At 36.8% G+C, this 20,811-nt stretch overlaps 1 protein-coding gene across 5 annotated transcripts; it reads right to left on the minus strand.

Annotated features, from left to right (window-relative positions):
* Positions 1 to 238: 238 nt before the first annotated feature.
* On the minus strand, positions 239 to 18,600 carry LOC100367189 (uncharacterized). Of its 5 annotated transcripts, XM_085495666.1 has the most exons (10): positions 18,516 to 18,548; positions 18,293 to 18,357; positions 14,101 to 14,194; positions 13,047 to 13,181; positions 10,755 to 10,852; positions 3,429 to 3,527; positions 2,833 to 2,970; positions 1,717 to 2,074; positions 1,215 to 1,300; positions 239 to 936 (listed from the first exon to the last, which is right to left on the minus strand). In XM_085495666.1, exons 3-10 carry the CDS (start codon positions 14,172 to 14,174, stop codon positions 905 to 907), a joined length of 1,020 nt encoding a protein of 339 aa, XP_085351792.1. In that variant the 5' UTR covers positions 14,175 to 14,194; positions 18,293 to 18,357; positions 18,516 to 18,548; the 3' UTR covers positions 239 to 904. The 5 variants fall into 5 exon arrangements, with proteins under 5 accessions (XP_085351792.1, XP_085351789.1, XP_085351790.1 ...); XM_085495663.1 differs by lacking the exon at positions 18,293 to 18,357 and having other exon boundaries at positions 18,516 to 18,600; XM_085495664.1 differs by lacking the exons at positions 18,293 to 18,357; positions 18,516 to 18,548 and adding an exon at positions 16,968 to 17,064.
* Positions 18,601 to 20,811: the final 2,211 nt, after the last annotated feature.

The following is a 20,811-nucleotide window of genomic DNA, read 5'->3' on the forward strand; positions in this document are numbered from 1 at the left end:
ACTACGTGATGAAGTTATTTTACTTTTATATACTGCATATATATTTGATATACCAAAAAAACCCACGAGAAACCAGTTAAAAGCTTCAGTCTGCTGCAATGACTAACTGAACTCAATGAACGGAGATATTCCGATCCAGAAAATAGCAGCAGAGTAAATTGATAATAAGATGGAAAGTACTGCTGGAATGACTCACTCACTCTTATTGAGGTAGATATCCAGAAAACATTCGCATTCATTATAGTTCTACATATTTATTATAAAATATAACGTGACAGAACTATACAAATGCGAGATGATAAAATAATAGATATAAAAGTATGAATATTACATATTAATCGATGGCAGATGAGTGATAAAGATTCACAACTTGCATAATCATATACTAGATGACAGGCGATACAGTTCATATTTTACGAACGGCGTGGAATTCATTTGTAAGTTCCACGCATGCGCCAATCAATCTTGCTCCCACTGGAAATTGAAATTGGTAAATATAAGCCTAGGTTATCGGATGTACAGGCAAATTCGTAGTACATACAGTATAATACAAGGCCATTGGAAAAATAATTATTTGAAACGTACTTTAAATATTTCTGTCAGGGAAATTCTCTGTTCTGTCTATTCCTCCTTCTCATGGGGGGGGGGGTCAAAATGCTTTATAGACATGGAAGGAGGTGATAAAAAATTTCTCTTCCGTGTACAGGTGTATTGCATCTTAGAACGGCATGCACATGTGTAAGTGATTGGTGATATCGTAATCGCAAATTATGCTGGCTGCAAACCCCTAGCCATCATCAGCCCTTGGTAGGTTATATATGTAACTATCAAGTACCAGGGCGGAAATATATACTGATGCTCCTGGTAACTCTCTACGTCATTTCCGACGAGGCTGTTGATTGGATCATGGACGCAAGTCGCACGTGCACCCACAAACTGTAATGGAAAATAATATATAGATTAGTTCCAATTAACAATTATGCTTGTAGTTCTTGTTCATGGTCATATCAAACGCCAAAACTAGGTTGTGCTTTCAACGATATTTGTAAGTGGTACTTGCCAGTACAGTGCGTACGTCGAGTATCGCCTTGGTACTATACCGGGTTGTAAGTAGAGATGGTCTGGTAATTATATCTACGAGTTCAGTTGACTGTGTCATTAACATACTGAGCACATGAAACAGAGTTTAAGCAGTGCAATTGTTTATTACTTACTGTTAAATTCACAGATATATCCTTTCTTTCTGAGGTTGGCATCGTCACTGCAGTAGTCATCGTCCCACTTAAAGCTTGACGCTTTCCTAAAACGACAAAACAAATCCCAATGAACCCAACAACGCTTTCAAGAAAATGTCAGTTTGAAAAATCAAGTAGATGTTGAACACTTTGTTTGCAATTATCAACTGTTGTCTAATTCTGACCAAACGTCGATTTCAAAATTGCCGACAATTAGATGAGTAATTCTTATCTCCAAATTAAGCCATGTTTACGAACAATTGGATGCATTTGAAGTCATGAACGTCGTGAAGAATTCGCTCAACAGTTTGGTTATAAGGATGTAGCGATCTAGCAAGTTTGGCAGTTGTATAAATATACTGTAAAATACTTTATTTTAGCTGGAATTCATTTTTGCTGAATCATTCTTCAGCGAAAATAAATTCCAAGCAAAAATAAAGTATTCTACAGTATAATTCGTTGTTATGAAGACAATACAAACCATAGTTGTACACAGTCCTGTCCATTGACGTCTTTCTTATCATTGTTATTAGGATTGTCATCAGCCCAGTATGTGAATCCAGTATCAGCCAGTTTTGTCTGGTCCATCCACTCAAAGTCTCCCTCCTGGTTACGATCGTGCAACCCGAACCAGAAGCCCTTGGTGACTTCAGCATCCAGATTGTTACTGTATATGTATTGACGAACTTGCTTGTTTATCTTCTGTGTTTTTAACATGGCCAACACGCCACCGAGGTTCTCGCACGTTTCCTTGGCTTCTAGCCAAGTGATTTCGCCAGTCTCTGATCGGGCGGTGAAGATCTGGTAGCGACTGCAGTCGATACACTTGGAGTTTATCACTGTGAAAAAAAAAGTATAAGACCTATTGACACAAATTGTATGAATTTCATTACACGTCGAGCGATGTTAGACTCCTCAGCCAGTAGTTAATATCGACATTTTAGGGCGTTTTGGGGGCTTGAAAATGGGCGTTTTTCACACAAAAATGGCTGAAAATCTATAAAATGGGAATCAAAACTGCGGCACATACTCCATTTATGGGAGTGTCCCTCTCTTCGAGATGTTAGCTTACAAGATTTAGTAATTCGTTGGTCAACGTATTGTCTGAAGCAATAGCGACAGTTACTAATATTTAGATACTGTTTTTTTTCAAACGTGATAAAACGTCACCAAAACGTTTCAATTCCAATCAAAGCATGAATAGGAAGCGAGTAGTACACTTTTCCGTGAACGTCTACACAACTGAAGTTGTCGTTTTTTTCTAAAACGTATGTTGATTTGTCGTTTTTAAATGTTATTCACCGACCACAAATACCAATATTTGACACATAATTGTGACACAGATCGTATTTGTTCACATACAGTCTGGAGGTCCCCAGAACCTTTCTTCTGAAACGAATATCAGTGTTCTGTATCGCTGTTCTGTATCTCCGGAATAGCCCCCCCCCCCCTCGTGTAAAATCATCCTACTTGACCAGGGAATTATGGCGGACCACGCTGAGCTGTGGGTCCAAATCGTGGTTTCTTTACGGGTCCAAATCTTCTAAGAAATATGTTTGTTGTTTTTATTCCTGATTTTGGACAAATTTTAACATACCGTTACATTGGAAGTCACATGACCGACCATCCTCGTTCAAGGTATAACCTTCATCGCACTCACAGTGATAAGAACCGTCGGTGTTTTCACAGTCGTGTTCACAGCCTCCGTCATTTGCAGTATCGCATTCGTCAATATCTGTGAGAATTAAGCATATATATGACATTTGTAGTGTTGTATTCGCCATTATCTGTGAGAATACAACGTCGGGGATGTTTTAGAATACAAGTATGTCGACTTTGATGTGGCGATACTGTGTCTTATGTCAAAATCTGCTTCATAAAAATAATTATATATAATAATAATTGTGATTTATTACACCAAGTAGTTTTTGAATTGCAAGTTTGATGGTACTCAATATTACGCTGACGTTGATGGCGCAGTCTGGCGCACATTTCGACAGTCTTATTTTACATATCAAAAACTTTAACTCGTTTCTCTTTTATCCACAGAGATCACTAATGCAATATTCAGATAAACATATATTCGTCATCGACACGAAAACAATTGATAGTTTCGTAATTGTAAGATCCAGTATCGCGATTCACTACTATGAAGTTGATATTGATAACCACTGACTTCAGCCGGATTCTTACCTTCACACTCGCCATCGTCAAGTTCATAGCCAGGGGGACAGCTACAAGTGTCTGGTGCCACACATACGGAACCGTCCTCGCAATGTGGGTTACACAGAGCTAGAAACAAAGTTGTGAGCAGTTATTATTAGTAACAGAGAATGGTTACATCACGTGACCCATTGAATATATATGCACTACGTCACTTTAGAGCAACGCAACTTCGTGGCTGACTACCGGTTATATATACCGGTCTAGAAACAAAACTAAAATTTTCCAATACATGTCACGTAATAATTAACTGTTGCGCGGCAACAACATGAAGCATTGTCGGGCCAATCAACAGAAGTGCGCGCAGGACAGGCCCGTAGTTTGGGGGGTTCGGGGGGTTCGGACGAACCCCCTAAATTTTGGAGGTGAATAGATTTATGATCGTAGATTAGAACATAATAAAACAAACAGTATTAATTAAAATATTTATCATCGTTTGAATCACTTGACTCCGTGATGTAACTATCAGACTCAGCCAAAATTGTATAGTGATCACGGAATTTAAATGTCAATGGTGAACTTACGCCGTTTCAGCTCAACAGCAGCAAATAAAAAAAGTTGTTATAAATGGGCAAGCTTTTATTCGGTGATTCCGCTATGGTGTAATGAAGATCGCGTTCAAGCAGCTAATGTTAAATATTAAAACAGCATTGAAACAATAATGTAATGGTAGTCACTCTTTGAAGGAAGTGGTGGTCCTGAATAGGGCCGTTTGTTTTATGCTAGTGTTCGCTCAATTACTAAAGCGTGGGGATCAAACGGAATTGACACGACAACACGACACAGTACTTTCCTAATTTGGTTCATTAGTTTTGTATTCTGCAAGTTAATGATGGCATATATACTGTTTTGTTATGTGTATCAGCCAAATGTAGTCAACTTATTGTATTAGTACGTGTAGCCTGTGTTATTAGTCCCCGTTCGGACGAAGTCCGAAAACGGGGACTTATGTTTGACCTCCGTGTGTCCGTGCGTGCGTGCGTGCGTCTGTGCGTGCGTCCGGACCCGTATCTTAGAAATGCCTGGACTAATCACAATCAACCTTCACACATACATCATACATGATATCATACATATGCACGTCAATTTGTTTCACGATCTGATTCAAGATGTCCGAATGGCGGCCATTTTTGTACTAAAAATCATCAAAATCAAGCATTTCCCGGCTGTTTACAGATGGATTTTCTTCAAACTTGATATATACATTAGACATTATGCGACCTTGATGCAAATAATTTTGTTTTTCAGATCAGACTCAAAATGGCTGTCCGATGGCCATTTTATTTTAATGACTTAATGTCTGACTTGTTTTGACTGATTATGTTCAAGTTTTTAATATTCATTATACATCATGTCACAGATATACGGATATATTGGTTTGACGATCCTTTTCAAAGTGGCCGACTGGCGGCCATTTTGTTTTAATGAATGGGCTTCTAGACCCATATTTCCAACTTGTTTTGACTGATTATGTTCAAATTTTAAATATTCATTATACGTCATTTCATAGATAGATATTGGTTTGACGATCCTATTCAAAATGCCGAATGGTTGTCATTTTTGTGCTAAAAAAATCATCAAATATCAAGCATTTCTGGCATTTATGGGATGGATTTCGTTCAAACTTGGTACATACATTAGACATTACAGGTTCCTGATGCACGTCATTTTATTTTTCAGATCAGACTCAAAATGGCTGTCCGGTGGCCATTTTATTTTAATGACTTAATGTCTGACTTGTTTTGACTGATTATGTTCAAGTTTTTAATATTCATTATACATCATGTCATAGATATACGGATATATTGGTTTGACGATCCTTTTCAAAGTGGCCTAATGGTGGCTATTTTTGTGCTAAAAAACTTGTTTTTATACATCATTGTATAATTGTATCATTGTATGTTCAAATTTCATATATTCATTATACATATATTCATAATGGCTGATTTTGTTTTAATTAATGCTGTTCCAGAGCAATATCTCTCGTTTGACGATCAAATACAAATGTCAATCATTTAAATGTTAAACAATCATCATATTCCTGACATGTTTATATTCCAGCTATATTACTATAAACAAAACTTTATGTCTTAAAGTTGATAACTAACGGGGACTGTGCCATGGCTTGTTGGACAATAGTGTACAGCTACGGGTTAAACAGATCAATAAAAAAATGATTTGAGAAAGATTTATTATCACGAGTTGTATAGGTCGTAGAGCTTCTGGCAGCCAACAATTTACCCCACAGTGTTGCTTCAGCATGGAAACTGTGCGATGAATCATATTTTTCAAACAGATTTTTATACGTTTTTTGACTCCCATGTGCGAAGCACAAAATGGGAGTCTTTGCAGTTAGTGTGTCTGTATGTGTGTATGTGACTGTTCCACTGCTATCTCAAGAACCATACATCGGTTTTTGATGAAACTTGGTGCATAGATGCTCTGGGCCAATGCGCAGATTTGATTAGGTTTTGGTAAAAATCCATGCTCGTTAATTACCTAATTTGCATGATAATTAGCTATTTTTTAGTGGTTCCATGACTGTTCCACTGATATCTAAACAACCACTCATTGGATTTTGATGAAACTTGGTACATAGATGCTCTGAACTAATGCTAGGTTTTGATTAGTTTTTGGTAATAACCCGTGGATACTAATTACCTAATTTGCATAATGATTAGTCAATTTTCGGTTTTTCCACTGATATCTCAAGTACTAATCATCACATTTCAATGAAACTTGGTACATAGATGTCATACGACACTGCACAGACCTGATAGTTTTTATGGTAATATCAGTACATATTAATTACCTAATTTGCATAATTAATTAATTTTCAGCATTTGATATAAGTAGTTAGCATTACATTTCAATGAAACTTGGTACTTACATACTCAAGGACTATGCAGAGATTGATTGTTTTCGATAAATATTTGTGCATATTAATCACCTAATTTGCATAATTAGTTAATTTTCAGCTTTTCCATGGGTATCTCAAGTACTAATCATCGCATTTCAATGAAACTTGGTACATAGATCCTTTAGGACTATGCAGAGACCTGATTAGTTTTAGGGTAAATAATTGTGCATATTAATTACCTAATTTGCATAATTAATTTTCAGCTTTTCTACTGATATCTAAAGTACTAATCATCACATTTCAATGAATCTAGAATTATGCAGACCCAATTAGTTTCCGGTAAATATTTGTGCATATTAATCACCTAATTTGCATAATTAACCAACTTTCACACTGATATCTCAGGTACTATACATCACATATCAATGAATGTACATGGATGCTGTAGGACAATAGACAGACCTGAATAATTGTGGGTTACAATCTGTACATATTAATTACCTAATTTGCATAATTAACCAATTTTAAGCTTTCACACTGATATCTAAAGTACCGTAAAAACTCCAAAATTTCGACCGGTTTTAAATAATTGGTGTTAGGAATGTGACGTGTTTTTAGAGTCAAAATTAAGGTGCATTTTCGGACGGTCGAATTTTTCTGAATAGAAATCAGCAAATGAAAAAATGGGGATGATAGACAGTGTGCTTCATTAGTTTTTAAAAAATGCAATGTCCGTCAATTGACGTAAACTTCCTCATGTTTCACGGTAAAAGCAAAGGTCGTGGCCGAGTTGTAACTCAAAATCTAAACAAAGTCATCAATCAGTGAGTATTATGACAAGCAAAACAAAACATCAAGACGCGGAGAAGGGGTCAGCTCAAAACTAATAGGTCAAAAGACAAAGCTGTCTCGCACTACCTAGGAAAACTTGCGAATGTTCGAAGTACAGGTACCGACCCAGTGCAATGTATCCGGTTAGAATCAAAGCTCACGTGTCCCTTATTTGAGGGACCAAATTCTGCCGTAAATTCGCCCTTGGATTAAAAAATAAAATGGGATTTAAGAAAATAAAATGGGACTTTTAAGGTGTATTTTGGCGTCATTTTTCGGACATTTCAATCAATCCTGCCGGCTAAAATAGAGTAAGTTTTACCGTAGTCATTGACGTCTGTCTATTCAAGAGTACACGTGTATGATTTTTATCGTGACTAGCGTGAGCGGGTAAGCTTCCTTTCGAGAATGAGCTGTTATCACTGTGAACAATGTTAAATTATTCTTCAGATGACCAGTTTATTTTTTAAAAACAACTAATTTTTTTATTTAAAAAAAATCATGCCGTTTTCGCATCAAAATCCAAGCCAAAATATCGTACTACAATATCAATCTCTTCCGCATTGCGTTCAATAACATTAACATATTTAAATAAGCTATGGTAATTTGAACACGTTGGCATCATCCAGCTTTTTGATTGGTTAATTAGCGATTTGACCTATTTGACCAAAGAGAACATGGCGGATATCCTACAGCATCAAACGTTTATACGAGACCGGAATCATTCGCTTACGATGAAACTAAGTTGACTTTTATTTGTATTTCATAACCATTCAACAAATTTATTTTGTGTACATTATTATAATCACTACTGAGTACAGTAATAATCAACAATTCAGAAACGCAGCATGTTCGTTTTTATTTGAAACTTCGTTTATTTAGAATATATTTTCGTTACCAATAAAATAAAAATCTCACAGTCAATCAGAAACCCGGATTCATGCTTTCGAAGAAGGTCCCGTTTGAACGCTCACATCGTTTTTTTTTCGTTTGGGTGAAAACTAAAACTGGTCGAAATTTTCGAATAAGAATGAGTCGGCAATTTTTAGTGGAGTCGAAAATTTTGAGGTAAATAAAACACCGAAACCCGGCAAATAAACAGGCGGTCGAATTTTTAGAGGGGTCGAAATTTTGGGGTTTTCACGGTACTAATTGATCCATTTCAATGAAACTTAGTACAAAGATGCTCTAGGACAATGTACAAACCTAATTAGTTTGGGGTAAAAATCTGTTCATATTAATTCCCTAATAAGCATAATAATTCATAATTTTTTGGTTCTAATCACATTTCAATTAAACTTGGAGACATAGATTTTCTGTTACATTGCGCAGACCTCATTAGTTTTACACTCAAATCTGGTCATATTAATTTTCTGATTTGCATAATTAGTTTTCAGCTAAGTAATTTCGAATTATATTTAATGTGTCTCCAATACTCTCAGCACATGGGAGTTCTTTCTAAGCTTTCTTTGATTTTGTGATGTCTTAGAAAATTTACTATATTTTTAGTGGGTTCATACAAAACAGATGTAGTCATTGAAGTCTACTGAGAACGCTGCTAAACTACCACTATATGCATATTACTTTACCGCCCTCTGAAAAAAGATTTACAGTGAACCAACAAATTTACATACTGTAAGAAACTTGGTAGTATGCCATTGGTTAGTGCATTTAATTTGTTTGATGCAATCATTGTGTCAGCCAGTTCTTATGGTAGCGATATGGGGGTACGAAAATTCGGAAATCGAGAGGGTACAGACAACATTTTGCAGATATCTACCTAGCGTAAATAGTTGTGCAAACAATGTAGCGATGTTGGACGAATGTGGAAGGCTGCCATTATGCTGTGGTTATTTCAAGCGCTGTATTGGTTAAAATTACTTGAAGTATAAAATAGCTGGAACCCCAAAACATGTTATATCATGCTTAAACGATTAGACAAGACCAGCAGACTTACTTGGAAAACCCATATAAAAATCTCCTGTTCAAATATGGTTTCGGCATTGTCTGGTTGGAAAAACAAGTTGTAGATACTGCAAATTTCTTAGAGATATTTACTCAAAGAATAAAACATTGCTAGCAAGAATGGCATGCCTCAATTTCACAATCATCCAAGCTGTGTACTTTCGAAAAAATCAAAGTAGTATTATAACCTGGGAAATTTATTGGCAAGCAATTATAGACTAAAATATTTATGACGAGTTTTCGCTGTTTTGGCCATAAACATAATGTTGAATTAGGCAGACATACAAAAATACAGTTTGATCAATAAATTTGTAGTTTTTGCAGTGATACGTTTGAATTTAGCATGGTAGAGAATGAAATTCAATTTGTTTTTATATGTCCATTATATAATGATAGTATTTGCAATTATGCAAATACTGACAATCTAGGCTTACTTCGTCGCTACACAAACTGCCACACCATATATCTACTAGCTCTGTATCTTTTAAAAGTTTTCAAGCGACGAGATGAATATGAATCTAGCTTAACTTAGTACCATATGTTTGCATGGATTTTGTATTGTTTTTAAAACGTGCTGTGCACTTTTCTACCCATTACATTTTGTACATGGGCTGAGGCCCTGCACAGAAATAAAATTACATAATACAGAATTTACTAATATTAAAATGAATAATTGTAGACATATTTCGACATGAAATCGTGTCACTTTTATGTGCGCGAACATCTGCAAAGAGCGAAAAACCTCGTGAGTAGCATTCTACCTTAAAATGCTTAGACAATAATGCTAAGATACGTACAGTCTTGTCTTTTTTGTGTACAACATTTTGCCGTGGTGGATCATGGGTGTGGGTATGTTTGTCTGCGGGTGGGGAATGGCTCAGGACCCCTTCTCAAAATGGTAAAATAGTTCAAAGATGTTATGTGAAATAACTTACCAACGTAACACAAAGTAAACCAATTGAATTTAAAACCGAGAATATAAAAATGTCTGTAACAGAGCTCACTTTTTGAATATAATAAAATTCACACGTTTCACATCAAATATATTATTGTTGTTTCGAACCCCCTATTCAAAAGTTCTGGCTACGGGCCTGCAGGTGACACTGGTTGAACTTTGGGCGTTTCCCTATATACGTTTAGTGGTACATAGTTTGCTTTGTGCCTGACTCGAGTAGTAGTCCACTCCATAAAACTCATGCTCACTCACAGTCATGACGACTGGGTTACGCATGTTATTACAAACAACATTGATAGACTTTCCATATGTATTTAATTCACGTTCACTTCAGAATGACAAATGAACATTGACTTTACCTCAGAATGAAAAATGAACAATGACTTAACGTGACGGTCATACTAGTATTCTGAGATATAGTATTGTCATCGCAAACCTGGCGACAACATGAATATTTATGTTTTATGGGGTAACCATAAAAACGTGAACCATTTTTTCCCGAAATTATTCGTTTGCATTGCAGCTCTTTGCTGTATGCTTACATTTGAAGAATACAGTACAACGTTCATCATCAAATGTAGCCCATCGCCGCTGCGGGCGCTTTTGGACGGCATACACCCCATAACATGACGGACATTTGCGATTCCCGTCTGTAAAGTTGACGACGTTTGAAATTGTAACTTACGTATGTCACAGTTTTCTCCAGCCCAGCCTTTGCAGCACTCTTCAATGTTATAGTATACTGTGCGATTCTCGTATGTTGTACGATTCACAAAGACGGTGCTAGGTGTGAAATAAAAGTACCGGTATTAATGTTTATTATTGTATAAAATTACACATCGTCCGAATCGCACGGTTTCGCTAAAGCCGGCCATTCATAACCGGACAACGAACCAGTTTTTGATCGTGTAAGGAAAAGCTGTATTTCACTGCAGCTAAATTGAGCCATTTGATTGAGCGCGCCACCAATCAGCGTTGCTGTATCACAAATGTGAAGGTCATCACAGATTAAAACAATTGTCGAGTTATGTCGTTTTTTTTATTTATACGAAATTTGGAGAAATACGCCTCGGCGAATGTTATGATATATTGAAGATAATATTTGGTAATCGTAGTCCTAAATAACTATTAAAAGTATTTATATTTATTTATATAGTATTTATATCATACTTATCAGTCCGAGCAGCGTTTATTTATTTATAAACTACTCGGCGAATGATAGATGGCTTACACTGTGCCACTAGGCTGAACTGGGTAGTAACAATTGTTCATTACTTGAGCTGACAAGTGTATATTACCTATTGTGACAAGTATATATTACATGTTGTGACAATTGTATATTACATGTTGTGACAATTGTATATTACCTGTAGTAACAATTGTATATTACATGTTGTGACAATTGTATATTACCTGTAGTAACAATTGTATATTACCTGTAGTGACAATTGTCCATTACCTGTAATGACAATTGTATATTACATGTTGTGACAATTGTATATTACCTGTAGTGACAATTGTATAATACCCGTAGTGACAATTGTATATTACCTGTAGTAACAATTGTCCATTACTTGTAGTAACAATTGTATATTACATGTTGTGACAATTGTATATTACCTGTAGTAACAATTGTATATTACCTAAAGTAACAATTGTCCATTACTTGTAGTGACAATTGTATATTACCTGTAGTAACAATTGTATATTACCTGTAGTAACAATTGTCCATTACTTGTAGTGACAATTGTATATTACCTGTAGTAACAATTGTATATTACCTGTAGTAACAATTGTCCATTACTTGTAGTGACAATTGTATATTACCTGTAGTGACAATTGTATATTACCTGTAGTAACAATTGTCCATTACTTGTAGTGACAATTGTATATTACTTGTAGTAACAATTGTATATTACCTGTAGTGACAATTGTATATTACCTGTAGTGACAATTGTATATTACCTGTAGTGACAATTGTATATTACCTGTAGTGACAATTGTATATTACCTGTAGTGGCAATTGTATATTACCTGCAGTGACAATTGTATATTACCCGTAGTGACAATTGACCATTACTTGTAGTAACAATTGTATATTACCTGTAGTGACAATTGTATATTACCCGTAGTGACAATTGACCATTACTTGTAGTAACAATTGTATATTACCTGTAGTAACAATTGACCATTACTTGTTGTAACAATTGTATATTACCCGTAGTAACAATTGACCATTACTTGTAGTAACAATTGTATTTTACCTGTAGTGACAATTGTATATTACCTGTAGTAACAATTGTCCATTACTTGTAGTAACAATTGTATATTACCCGTAGTAACAATTGACCATTACTTGTAGTAACAATTGTATATTACCTTTAGTGACAATTGTATATTACCTGTAGTAACAATTGTCCATTACTTGTAGTAACAATTGTATATTACCAGTAGTAACAATTTACCATTACTTGTAGTAACAATTGTATATTACCTGTAGTGACAATTGTATATTACCTGTAGTAGCAATTGTATATTACCCGTAGTGACAATTGTATATTACTTGTAGTAACAGTTGTATATTACCTGTAGTAACAATTGACCATTACTTGTAGTAACAATTGTATATTACATGTAGTAACAATTGTATATTACCTGTAGTAACAATTGTATATTACCCGTAGTGACAATTGTATATTACTTGTAGTAACAGTTGTATATTACCTGTAGTGACAATTGTATATTACATGTAGTAACAATTGTATATTACATGTAGTAACAATTGTATATTACCTGTAGTAACAATTGACCATTACTTGTAGTAACAATTGTATATTACCCGTAGTGACAATTGTATATTACTTGTAGTAACAGTTGTATATTACCTGTAGTGACAATTGTATATTACATGTAGTAACAATTGTATATTACCTGTAGTAACAATTGTAAATTACATGTAGTAACAATAGTTCTTTACCTGTATTCAATACATGTATCGCATCCACATTCTCCGCAAGGCAGGTAGTCTACTTTTCGGACTTCCTTGACTTCAACTTCAGGCACCAATTCAGTTCTTGATCCAGTAGATATGCAGATATTGCCTCCATCGTCTCTGAAGTAAAATAGAAAACTGTGATCATGAGTATACCTAGGTAGTTTTGTCTATTTAGGCCAGACTTTTGAGTTTGGGGATTATTTATGCACCTCCAGTGGCATGGGTTGATATACATATGCTAAGTAATTGGGCCAAACACTCTTCGTTCATCCGATGTCTAAATCGACCTATTCATTACATTATGCCGCACTTACTCGAGCAATCACCGGCATGTTTCGTTGATCACCGTCGATAGCGGCACTTCGTCATGCTTGGTTACGCAGGTAGTTAAACCCGTCTTACGCTGCCTGTGTAAGCGAGCATTGAATAGCTTGCACTTTGCGTTATGTTTATGTGTTTACTCTTTATATACGGATACCTAAACGTGTTGTAGTTGAACAGAAACACCGAAGGCACCAAACGCACATTGGCTACAACTGATTTCAGCATAAGGACAACGCATGGTGTTTGTGATTAACATGTACACACCCAGCCCACACAATATCCCATCACCCTAACATCAGTGTAGATAAATATATGGTGCCCAACCTTGATAATATGCCTCCAATTCCTAATCATGTTATATTGAAAAGTCACATAAGAGAAATATCCCCTAACGTTTCTAGTTCTTGTTTACCACAGAATTCTCAGCAAGCTATACTCATATAAACGTAACTGCTGGTTGAAAATTGTACTTTCAGTTGTATTAATTGCGTAACGAGCGTGGGGAAAATATTCACGCGTTACATGATTACATATCTGTCTTTCTTTTCTCTATCTTCGAAAATGGCCGGTTTCCGGTAACGTGAAATGAAATTCCAAAACGTAGCCAAAGGTTTAAACTGAATGGTTTCCATTCCTTGTGACGTATGCGGTGTACTAATCAGCTGACTAATCGTCCGTGTTGTGTCATCTGAGTAAAGCTACCAGGACTTACCCATTGATCAGGTTAGACATCCAACAAATTGCCATCACCATGGCAACCAGTGTGCCGAATTTCCCCATGATCATTGATGTGGAAATCGCTGTGTCTGGAAATAAAAAGACAGACACCTGTGAAATGACCGAATGCTGAACAGAATACCCCCTAACTCGTAGGTATGAATCGCTACCTTGTGCTGTGCAATCGACTTCACCCTATTTAATGCTACTTGCGTGCAGGTCGAATATAACGTTTGTTTGCACAGTGCAACAATTAGAGAACCATAACCGAATGATTCTTAACATATATGGAGGTACCGACCTCGGGCGTGGTTGAAACGAAGGTGTCCTTCGAGCTGCTGAATCAACACAGGGGTCAGTCAGGACAGAGAAAGCGATGCTCGACAGGGAAAAGGTCGACTGTAGGGTATTTGTGTTTACCAAACAACGTAAGCCACGGAATGATTCTGAAAGGGTTGGGTAATCTTTTTGTTCAATATATACACGTAAGTATTTTCGAGCACTCTTAACTTTTATCGCCGTCACCCCACCCATCTTAAAATGACGTGCGCATCGACAGGAGTTGAAGGGGTGTCGGTACGACGATGGCAAGACAAGCCCTTGCTTTCGCCAGTCCATATTCCACTACTCTACTGTGAGAGTTTGTGTACGGGACACTCAATGTCTTAAAAGAATGCTATAGCTAGGCTAATTTCTGGGGGTAAAACTACGTTGTTTCCTATATAAACTATTGACACTTCGGGGGAAGGCTTATGTGTTTGTTTAAAGGGCGGTGGTCGTCGCGCTGCGCATGTGTGACATTTGTGTTGATAAACATTGATTTTCCCACAATCCAATGCGCTCTTCTAATGGGAATCACACGTATGAGGTTTGACCTGGGCGCAACTTGCACTAATTACCGTCGGCGACTCCTTCGATACCTTCCAATCACTTAAAAAATACATAATTATAGCTTACTAACGTCTTATTTTGTACGCAACAGTCAAAGTCGCTGTGTTTGTTTATATAAGACCCATATATCTTGCACATGCGTGGCGCGACGACTACCGACTTAGTTGTTTGCGGTAATACTGAGATCGATGTTGTTAACCTGTAGGGTCTTCAATCACCCCATCACGTTTATGATATCATGGAAGGTAGAAAGACATTGATCTCAGTGTGACTGCCAGAATTATAAAACATGATTCGCTTCAAGACATTTTTATTGTGGCTGATAATACAATTGTATGGACCATTTTGTAAAAGTAATTATTTAACCTTATACAGAATTGCACCAAACTCGGTGGCTATTCTCGAATAAGGTCAATTGTACAGCAGTTCCTTGCGGATAGTTCTTACCCACCATCAGATAAGGAAACACAGATTACATTGCAAACCATGTCATGCGTTATGTTGTGCGATATTTAATCTTTCTCAGTTCTCTTAGAAAGATTAGCCATGTGACTAGATGCATTATGTTTGATGCATTACTCTTGGCGTAACAAAGGCTAATTTCATCTTTATAGATATTTATAAACATGAAGGAAACGCTTTTGTTGCGCCGAGAGTATCATTGAATGTAATAGCAAATGAAACGATATTATAATGTATATATGTCATAGTTTGGCTGGTTGATCGTCGTTTCGTTAGTTTGATGACTATTGCCCGGGTGTTGTTAATTGATTGATATTACTTAGGGCAATACTTTTTTAACGACCCGTGTCAATCGTTGGCGAAATTACTAGATGAATATCGCCAAGGATGAAGTTAAGAGACATTATTTGCTGACTGTTGTCCACGATGATGGTATATGATAAATACTATTGCCCGGGTGACGTCGTTTAATGTTATTCATCACATTTAACTGTTGTTACAATCGTTGTGATTGGCTCATAATCTGTCACGTGACAACGGAGATAAAAGGATATGTCCTGGTTTCAGGTTGCCTTATCCGGTAAGATCACGTGCGATTAGTGAAATAAAATGATGATGGCATTTCAACGTCAGTGATTCTCGAGTTATTACATGGAAAGAAATATTACATTCTTCAAATATTAGTATTACTTTTTATGCGAGAGAAGATGTATATTTGATGAAATTGAAAAATTGAACGTGTTTGATGAGATAAAAAAAAAAAAACTAGTTTGTGATGACAATATCACAATGACAGAGCCGAGATTGTTAATTAAATGATGAATATTGTAAACTCTACCCATGATGATATATAGAGTATATGGTACATAATGACTAAATTTCACGGCAGGTGATAATATAGACAGTGACGTCATAGACCAGTCAATGTTCCATACTAACGTGTGTGTTGTGAGCGAACACAGAACATATTCAATGTATATTGCTACATAATAGTTAGTGACTGTTGCTAGAGTGGCGTTCACTGGTTGACGACGGTTGCCCAGGATGGCGTTCAATAGTTGGTGACTGTTGCTCAGATTGGCGTTTAATATTTGACGAATAATGCCTGGGCGCTGTTTAATACCTGATGAAAATTACAGAGGTGTGTGTTTAGTTTGTGAATATTTAAAAATAATGCAAAATGAAACATAACTTTACACATATATATTTGGTGACAACAACTATCCGGTCCAATGCAATTCATAGATAGCTGGGCAAACCGTATACGCCCACGCACAACTTTTGAATTTACCAACTAAATTGACAATTAGTTAAAGCGCGGTGGTCGTCGCGCAGCGCGTGTTCGAATTTCATGTAAATAAACAATGTTTCTTACGCGCGTTGTATACGTAGCTATGAGTCCCATATCGAACAGGGCGCGGCACGACGACTGCCGCCCTTTAAATGTACGGATTCTGGATTACAAACGTCCCGGGTGTACGACACGTTTTTTAAAGTAATGCATCTTACCAACAATCCTTTGACGTGTTGGTTATTTGTTCCTCTTGTTCAAATAACGCCACAATATCTTGCTGTGTTTTCAACAATCGGACGAACCGAGACAGTATGCGGACACACCCAGTGACACAGCACTGCATCGAGTGGCTATTGAATGACGACGAGACGTTCCCAAGTCATGATCCCGATCCTCCATTGTAGTCGGCATTGTTATAGCGTGACATAATTTGGGTGGCTTTTATTATATTATCTCTGACACTGACAACTAATAAAATGAAATGTTTGTTGTTGACAGTGCGACATCCCCCAGTGTATCAATAATTCACCCGGGAATGTGTTCGTATAGTTGAATGAACCTTAAAAGAAATGCGAACAACTAGTGGGATAACGAACAGGCTAGAAGTGTAGTGGTAGGTGAAGGTCACGGTGACATTGTAGTTGACTTCAGTTGTAGATTTCGACGCACCTAACTGATCTAAAACATTCAATGTAATTAAGGGGCGGTGGTCGTCGCGCCGCGTCCTGTTTTATATAGGACTCATAGCGACGTACACAACGCGTGTAAAATACATTGTATGTATATACAAAATTTGAACACGCGCTGTGCGACAACCACCGCCCTTTAAGCTGCGATTTAATGCATGATCATATTGGTGTACAGCATCTTTGATTATTTATTTATTTATTTATTTATTTATTTATTTATTTATTTATTTATTTATTTATTTATTTATACCGTCTGTGAACAATTAATTCTGAACGCTTCAATCGGGGTGTATTAGAAGTGCCGTGTAATTTTTTGGACGTGGTTCACTCGTGTGAATGCTTGGGGAAAAATGTATTATTTTATAGAATTAATGTAACTAGCACAGAAGTACATCGGAATACCTTTTTTAAACTAATCAGTTTAACTACAGTGAATTAATTTGTTCCGTGATGGTAGTTGGTGTCAATCAGTATTCAAATTAAGGAGATTTGCACTGGCCTTGAGGCGAGGTGCAAGTGAAAGACCTCGAGGTGGTTATTCGAGACCAGATGATAATTAAAATTCCCATATTGACAACTTATACAAAACTGTAGAGTTTTGAACGCGATAAATTACGCATTGCAACGTTTCCACTGCTAGTATATTGCATCGAACGCAACGCCGTTCTACTAAAATATGTTTCATACATATACATGTAACCTTAACCTTGTGCATGGCCGTGCCACCAAACAAATACCTCCTGGTACGTGGTATACCAGTTGTACCATGCACCATAGCGTATTCTTGTTCACTCCTTTCGTTTTGTTCGAATTGCATGCATTAAATATAAAACTAAAGCTCGTTATAATACCTTATAGTCCGAGCGAGTGCCCAATGGCATAATCCAGCACCACGCAGCTGTATCGAACCATGGAGCTAAAAAAAAAAGATGTTTTTAGCTCCATGGTCGAAAAATACTAGTACTGCAATGGATGAATATTGGGTTGTAGGACCGTGAAGATGCACGACAGTGACAAATTACTCACCGTCAACACCATCCACGAAAGTTTAAAAACAACAAAATACTGTCATACCTGGTGATTTTATATATTTTCAACGTCGTCGTCGGCCGATATGCAACCTCTAACTAAATCCAAGACAACTGACAACAACGCCTAGCGATTACTTAATTTATTTCAATTCAATGGTAGTCACGTGACAATTACTTTGTATACAAAACGCGTGGTCCTCAGGTATCTTCGTCCTCGCTGTTTTGTTCCCCGCAGAAAATGTCTTTTAATCCATGACTGCCACAATTGCCGCTTGACCGACCTTTTCACCAAAGAGTGACATGTTTTCAGCGGTACGTATTCATTCTCAGACAATATTCATTCAATCGTGTCGTCGTTTGAACTTCATAAACAACCTTGAGTGTTTTCACGCTGGTGATATCTGACACGATCAGTTGTGTTTAATGGATAGTATAAACCATTCGCGTTGATGGATTTCATGAAATTAATGTGTTCAGTACCGATTTTATAACCACAAATTTAAAATTAATGTAATTTATGGTTATTTTTGTAATTCCGACTAGTAATTTTTAATAAAAATTGGTCAGGTCTGTAGACAATTTTGCCTGTCAAATGTAATTTTGTACCTGTCAAAAATATACAGTGCCTGTCTAAATTGAGAGGTGAACAGGTGGCTGGCTAAAACCCGCCTGGTGATAACACCACATAGTGGTTTGCTTGTACTCGTTGACTTTCAAAGGGTACAGCTGAAATCTCTGGCGACTAAATTGCAGTCCTACTAACTTTAACTGTCAAGTTCTGTATAAATATCATTGCGATTGTTTTTACAATGACACGTGGATAAACAGCAGCTATCTCTTAGCAAACGGGAATTGACAGATGAGTGATTTATGGACTGTTTTAGGAAATAGACACATACATAATGAGATTAGTGTCATACGATAGTAATATATATTCATTTGTTTTCAGTCACTTGAGAAGTACAATTATTTCTCAGTTTCAAACGATTTACACGGGTCCATCAGCAAATATTTAAGCAATAACCCCCGCCGAAGGCGGGTATACCACGAGATATTGCACAATTCACGACATATATGCACGAGCCGCAGGCGAGTGCATATATGGAGTGAATTGTGCAATATCAAGTGGTATACCCAACTTCGGCGGGGGTTATTGCTATTATATTATACCAGTATATTGACAATTCGATAAAACTAGTAAAAAAAAGAGTTTACTTTCATCTACTAAAAGATCATGATTATGGCCCTTGAACATGAATATTTATAAGAATAGTATGTAGTTGTACGCTGAATGCATACAAAAATTACATGCGCAACACAGTTCAAATTGAATACAAACTAATTTTTATTCCACATAAAAAAGAAACATATCCACGTTGAATAGAGCAGCATAAACACACAAATTAGCATAACAAAGGATGACCTTTCTGACCTTTTACTGACGCACAACGCGATTTGAAATACAGGGTCGTGTACAGTTTGGATCATTTAAACAACGGATTTTCATTCCGGTTTTTGTACAATTTGGACTGTAATTTGCCCATTGAAAGTACAGTTGTGAAATAAACCGGTTTTGTGACTCATCATACTACTTGTAACTGTGGATATTTGACGTTCAGCGGTACTTGGTTCGACCGAAATTTGAGACGCGGCGGGACGCGGTGTATCATGTACGGCGACCAGCACAGCGACCTCAGTTCCAACATCTGACCTGGATACCTTTGGTATAACCAAAGTTTTGTGACAGTATGACTGACAAGTTTTGTCGTTGTTCTGAGGTAAGTTTGATGGTGTAAGATCGGATTTTCGCATCGTTTTTGTGACACGTACATGATATGGCTTATGCCTTGTCTCAACTCCGGCCGAAAGACTTTGCACGCCGTCGCTCTAATACAGTGGTTGGTGTACACTCGGCACAAATCTGTAGCTTTCGAAATTACCTTCATCATCTCCTGTAATTTATTTACCCATAGTGGAGAATTACAATACCATATATCGTCGTCGAATCCTGCGTTGTCCCGTGTTTTTTGAAACAGATGGCAATTACCCGGGTGCACTGCAATTTTGTCAGCTGCCGCTACCGGACACCGGTTGTTAATAGAGAGTTTAAGATTTGCGTACGTAACGGGAACGTAACGTGATGTTCTAATTTCGTTTGCGTTACGTTCTCGCGTGTCAGAAAACGATTAAGTACAAGCGCCCACAACGGGAACGTAACTGAAACCAGAACCATGTCAATCCGTCTCTCATTGGGCAACAATAACTACCTAAATTAATTTGTTATGTCATTTCACGTCCGGAATCAGAATTAGTAGTTAGTTCACAAACATTTTGACAGA

Source organism: Saccoglossus kowalevskii, chromosome 22, assembly GCF_978046115.1.
Source record: "Saccoglossus kowalevskii chromosome 22, keSacKowa6.1, whole genome shotgun sequence".
NCBI classification, from domain to species: Eukaryota; Metazoa; Hemichordata; class Enteropneusta; family Harrimaniidae; genus Saccoglossus; species Saccoglossus kowalevskii.

What these genes read in the sequence shown, in the direction of transcription:
- LOC100367189 (XM_085495663.1), bottom strand. Translation starts at nt 14,174, where the DNA reads ATGATCATGGGGAAATTCGGCACACTGGTTGCCATGGTGATGGCAATT. An exon ending in TGACGATGGCGAGTGTGAAG is followed by an intron (nt 2,971 to 3,428) that starts GTAAGAATCCGG and finishes TAATTCTCACAG; the next exon opens with ATATTGACGAATGCGATACT. An exon ending in ATGTGACTTCCAATGTAACG is followed by an intron (nt 2,075 to 2,832) that starts GTATGTTAAAAT and finishes TTTTTTTCACAG; the next exon opens with TGATAAACTCCAAGTGTATC.